This window comes from Aptenodytes forsteri, unplaced genomic scaffold (assembly GCF_000699145.1).
Source record: "Aptenodytes forsteri isolate BGI_AS27 unplaced genomic scaffold, ASM69914v1 Scaffold46, whole genome shotgun sequence".
In the NCBI taxonomy this organism is placed as follows: Eukaryota; Metazoa; Chordata; class Aves; order Sphenisciformes; family Spheniscidae; genus Aptenodytes; species Aptenodytes forsteri.
The window spans coordinates 679381-685380 of record NW_008794774.1 but is presented as its reverse complement, the minus strand read 5'-3'; the positions used below and the strand labels follow the sequence as shown (position 1 = coordinate 685380).

The 6000-nt window shown below is 36.9% G+C and overlaps 1 protein-coding gene across 2 annotated transcripts in view; it reads right to left on the bottom strand.

Annotated features, from left to right (window-relative positions):
• Window positions 1-6000, bottom strand: part of UHRF2 (ubiquitin like with PHD and ring finger domains 2) — a 95979-nt gene that overhangs the window by 52 nt on the left and 89927 nt on the right. Inside the window, exons 13-16 of one of the 2 annotated variants that reach the window (XM_019470768.1) lie at window positions 5261-5384; window positions 4692-4855; window positions 2620-2718; window positions 1-1048 (exon numbers count right to left, since the gene is read on the bottom strand). The exon at window positions 1-1048 is cut by the window's left edge and continues 52 nt beyond it. In XM_019470768.1, the coding sequence (XP_019326313.1) occupies window positions 902-1048; window positions 2620-2718; window positions 4692-4855; window positions 5261-5384 (534 nt within the window). In that variant the 3' untranslated portion in view covers window positions 1-901. The remainder of the gene's footprint in view (window positions 1049-2619; window positions 2719-4691; window positions 4856-5260; window positions 5385-6000) is intronic. The other variant, XM_009274267.2, reaches the window with a different exon arrangement.

Here is a 6000-nt window from a genome sequence, read left to right as displayed (position 1 = left end):
TCAGATCACAATAAGAAGCGATTTGAACCCTCTCCAAGCTAGCACTGCCTTCAATGCTGTGTAGATGTATTGCCACTGATACAAGACCTACTAAAAGCATACAGTTTAACTAATACAGAAGTGGCTTTTTTATATGAAATATTTTTTACACAACTAGAGTGTCTTGAATACCCTCTTTAAGTGCAAAAAACACAGATCACTTTACACTAATGCAGCAACAATGCATTCATATTGTTCTCATTAGTCATTAGTAGTCAACTTGCATAAGATACAAGAAAAGCACAATGAAGCTCACAAAAATAGACTAAAAATCAGCCTGTTCTTGCAAAAAAATACAGCATAATGGAAGAAAAAGACAAAAAAGGATTATGCACACCACAGAATTTGCTGTTCTTTAATCCAGCTGGCTTAAGTGCTGTTTCTGTTTTTTTGCTGTTTTTTGTGGGTTTTTGTTTTGGTTTGGGGGTTTTTTTGTAAATCAAACCACATGGACCAGGCACAACTAATATTCAGGAGGCAGTGTGTAGCTAAAACTTCACTAACTTTTTGTCATCCCCACAATTTATTTTCCTCTGTCCTGAGGTAGTTACAAAAAAATAAATCATAAATTAAGCATCAGCTAGGCCAGTAAGAGCTGAGGCTTTTCTTTTTTTTTTTTTTTTTCTCTTTAAAAACTATTTGTTAACTGGCCAAAACTACCCTTGATGTTAAAAGACAGCTGAGAATTAGAGTTCTCACTACACCAAAAAGATGGCTATGAGGGGAAGAGGGTTAGCTGCTTCAAAATGTGACAACATATTGAGTCCCACCAAGCTGGCTGGTCCACTGTTGAATTTCCCATGTTTATTCTCCTTTACTGTCTATAAAGTCACTGGGAGAAGTACTGAAGGATCTGAGCACATCATCGTCCTTTACTGTAACCAGGGAAGAACTGGTCCAGTAGTGTCTGAAGTATCTTGTTGGGAACCATGGTGTAGCCCTTTCCCAGGTCATAGCGGCAGGCAGGGCAGGTGAAGACTTCAGCTCTGAAGGAGCGCTGTAAACAACTCTAGGTCAAATAAAGACAGAGAAGTAAATTGTGAGAACTTTGTTTTAGACTGACAGCTTGACCAGCAAAAACTAAGGAATCACTATAGACCAAAGATGCAATCTCCTGTACTACCAGAAAAAAGGAAGTCATTACCAAGCCCTTTGGCACCTACCTCTGCCTCTATGACTAAAATGTCCTGACAAAGGAACTCTGCTCTGGGCTGGGATGTGAAACAGTGAGGTTGGGAGGAGTTAAAACAAATCACTACTAAGACTTCCCCTTCATTTCCACTAGTGCCTTCCTGTGTACCACAGCCATGTCTGCAGCTTCCTTCTAGCTTCCTGGTTAGATTGCTACAGTTTTCCAGACCTTCATTTCAAGAGGAAGGTGAGTATACCACGTATATTGTTTAGGTAACAATTTCCATCTACCTCACTGGATGAGATTCAGTTAAGCCTTAAAGACATATGTAGAATAATACAATCTCTAACACATTAGCATCAGTGCTGCCCTCCTTACTATGTCACCACAGGCTGCAGATAGCCCAAGCATGTGAGCTGAATATCAGAAATTTATCAGGGCAGATCTGTGCCCAAACAGCAATAGCAGCTTACTATCAAACTATTCCTTACAACTTTAACTGGATATTCTTTTGTATTTGCAAATATTTACCGACATCTTCAAATTCTGTGCTTTCTGAGTTTGTTGCCATTCAGCTTTCTCTTCTCCATGGTTTTCCAATTTCTGTAATTCTAAATAGTAAGACCTTCATAATACTTTTTATGTTTTTTAAGGAGCCATAATCATTCTATGTCTGCAGGCCATCCATAACAACACAGTGATTTTTACTGGAGTGATACATATCTTGTTGAACAGTGAACTTGCATTATCAGATATTGTACTGGGATGATAATAGTCTGAGTCCTTTTAGGCTCTTAGGCAGAAATACTAGGTATGGCAGGCACAGTTCAAATATGCACAATTCAGTGCATGATTCTATACACACTCATGCCACAAAAATTAACTCTAGTACAAACTGGATTCCAAACTCCTTACACTATATCCAACTGATCAAGATTGTAAGATACACAAGTTATAAATTGAATTCTGTGGCCCTCCTACCAAACACAACCAATGCCAAGAATAACAAGATAACATAACTTACTCTAAATAAGCCCAAATAATTTTCTTGTATTACGCTGCATCTTTTCAATAACTCCTATTAAGAGTGTTACACAATTATAAAACCTGGTTTTATTCCTTAACTAGGTAAAATTAAATTACTGTTACTGTACCAACATCTAGCTCCTGGACCACACCAATTCCTAGTGTAATTCCACTGATCACAAAGGAATGACAGCAATGGTAAACTTCACTCATTATGTCTATCAGGAACTATACCAAACGTACTTCCACTCTTTATTACATAAAATTAAGGTTACACAGCAATCACTGAACGCAAACTTGTTGCATGTTTTTGCTCAGAATGTTAGGCAATAATTATTGTCTTTCTAAAACACATATGGCTTTGGTGACTGGTGTCTCAGAGCCAAGAAAACAGCCCAGAGCAAGACCGAGTTTATTCTTACTTTACAGACGTTGTGGAGGCACTCTGTTGTCACTGGCTGGTAAACCAGCTCCTGGCAGCAGACACACATAAAGGATTGTTCCAGTTTCTTCAGAAAATTCTAGTGTAGGGCAAAGGAATAAAAAAGACAAACTCTATTACAGTTCTCGTAAATGCCACTTATTACATAAAGATGAACTTCCAGAAGTTCTTAAGTCCTCCATATCCATGAGTGCAGCTTTCTAAAAGTAATCAGGAAGCAGGTCTGTAACTGCTTCATTTCCCTGCTCTTCCACGAATCAGAGAACTAATGTTTGAAAGATTATTTAGTGGTTTGTATGAGTATTGTTATAAACAAAATGAAGCAGAGCGGAGGGCCCCTCATGACTGATTCTTAGCATAGGTCAGAAAATTTAGTAATTGTGTTTATTAACTGCTGCTAGAAATTTGCATGTCCCTGAAAGAGCTCTGCTTCTCTGCCAAGGGAACTTCTTCTGCCTAAAAAAGCCACTTCTGCACCTCCTCCTGTGCTTATGGCTTATGGGTAGCTTAACGGCTGCTTCTCTCCTCAGGCCAAATTCTCCGCAGTGTGTAAATCAACCTCCCTGGTTTTTAATCTTCTCAGTACATCTCTGAGGAATCTCAAGATAAATTTATATCAGGTGTTTTACACACACTAGCATGCTTGTCTCTGGCATGTCAGTGATCTCCAAGTATCTCAAGAATACAAGCTTGGGTATAGAAAAAAAAGGAGATCAATGGGTAATCAAAATATGGTTCTTTGTAACAATTTTTATAATACCAGATTTATCTTAAACCACATTTTATTTAGTTAAAAGGGAAAGTGGTTGTTTCAAGCAGAAAGGTTTACATTTCCACAGTAGCAACCCAAAGCTACCTGTGATTCCCATTGCTTTCAGTGGCAACCAAATGGAAATCTCACCAAAATCATGGGTAGGAATCTGTAGAAAAATGACTTCTCAGTAACTCAACCGCTTTTAAATTACTGTTTTCTCCTTTTTACAAACACGTATCTCTATTGCTTGTCGTCATGCACAATTTTAAGAGCTGAAATTCCTTCTAGTCATTATAGACACTGGATAGAAGACAGGTTAACAGTGAATAACTTTACACTGTCAGTTCCTACACAAAGTCAACTGCAACAGCATTATAACAAAAACTAGTACTGTAAGTGGAAGAACAGGGAGTTATAGATGCTTTTTCTGTTACAGAAGCACCATAAATAGCCACTGGTAATTCTCAAATAAACTAATTATGTATGTCCATTTTTAGATATCCATTTTCCAACCAATGGTTTGTTTTCCACTGAGTTGAGTTTTACGAAGTTATTTTAACTTCTTAGTGCCTTGATTTCTTCTGCAAAACAGCTAAAATAACTATGAACTTGACATTGTTAAGACAAATTATCACTGAAAGACATCATATTTCAGGAGATACTCCTTTCGTGGACTTTTTTTATACTAGTGTCTATAGTCTCTTCAATCTTGAGCTATTCTTGCTATTTTTTTGACATTTAGGGGGAGAAAAGTATTTTCTCTGTTACTTAAGGTTCCCTCTCTACAGAGTGGGATAATCTAGATTTGGATGAAAATAGTTTCATTTCATATCTAAATTTGAAGATGACGGTACTTCTATCTTCTTAAACAAAGCAAGCAAGCTGTATTTTCTGTCATAAAATTATTTTCTGTCTAAACAAAAAGTAGTGACTAGAACCATCTTTCTTCATGTCTGACTTCTCACATCAGCACAGCACAAAAATACATTTATAATTTCAATAGAAAACACGCTCCCTTCAAAAAGGAAAAGAAACAAAAAGCCACTTCTAACTTCAAGATGTTTTTTGAGCAAGAAAAAATCTCTATTATGCAGGTGTAAACTGAGCCATCAATAGCGAGTTGTACAAGCAAGGATTATTTTCTTGAAATCAACATCTTACAAATAAAAATAATGCTAGACGCAGTCTGTATCAGCAAAAGTTCAAGCAGCAAATTCGGTTTTAAGAGAGACTCAAGATTTCTCCTAACAGTCTAAAGAAAAGGTGAACATTAAAAATTATGCATGCAGCAAACATACTGGTCCTTCCTTAAGAGAAGCAAGTACTTCATCCCACAGTTTCTGGTTCATAGAGTCTTCTCTAATCAGCCATTGCTGCTCTTGCGTCAGCTTGAAAGCCTCTCCTTTCCCTCCATCTCCCATCCTCATGGCTTTGGGTGTATTCGTAGGTTCCTCTATACCTGCTTAAGATTATGACAATCAGATGCAGTAACAACAGAGTGTTAGTCTGAACTAATAAAAGGGGAAGACAAAACTGTTTCTAGAAGGCTGAAACATGGATTACACTCATGAAATGCGGCAATCAAAGTCCTACTCCAACTCATACTGTTCAGCGTTGTTTTGGACTGCACACACAGTTGCCCAGAAGACTGTTCATTTTTCTACAGAGCTTAAGAGAAGAAAACCCCGTAAGAGTAGTAAATAGGATAAGTTCCCTACACTACTGCTTAATTACAGACCATGTACTTATTGGTTTACATTAGTATTCCAAATAACTTCACACTTCCGCAAAGTTTTCATGCTACTGGATTAATAAACATAACATGACAGACTTTGCTGATGAATGTTAAAAAAGTAAAAAGAAATACCATCATCAATTGTCCTTTTCTGGTTTCCGTTACTCTGACTGGTTGGCTCCTGTTTCACAGTTTGCTTTTTAACCTTATCTTTCTTCTCCTTACTAGCCATGGCTTCCAAATAACCTTCTGGATACTAAAATAAAAAGGACAGATTTAAAACAAAACCCACTGGCATACAGGAATTTGCAAATACCAACAAGACTAATTTCTAAAAGACTTTAAAACCCTGTGACTACATATTGAAATAACAAAAAAATAATTTTTAAAACGCTACATGATGGAGAAAACATTTAAATTAGTATTTATTATTAAGAAAGTGTGGTCAAGTCAAAGAATCTAATCCAGACTAGACTGTATTAAAAGGAACCCCATATACATATCTATGCCCTTACAACTATACAAATCAGTTAGGCAAAGTTGAAGATCATGGTATCCTGCAAGTTATACCATTGCCTTGTTGAGAAAAGAAACAGTATGTTAATTCTTCCCATATTTCATGGATTCTGCAATACCCAAGTGCTCATGGGTCAGTTCATTTCTGTGCTGAAATACACTACCTATACAAACTCCTCAGTCACATGGAGAGAAAAATACATTAAAATGCACAGGTTTTTTGATTTCTTAGACTCAACTATAACAATAGGCGCTTGTAGAAATTCTTTCCAGCCTAAGGATCACAAAACTGGATTAAAAATCTTAATTTTCCAATCCACATATGCAAAGCAATTCACTGCTAAGGCAGAAAGCTT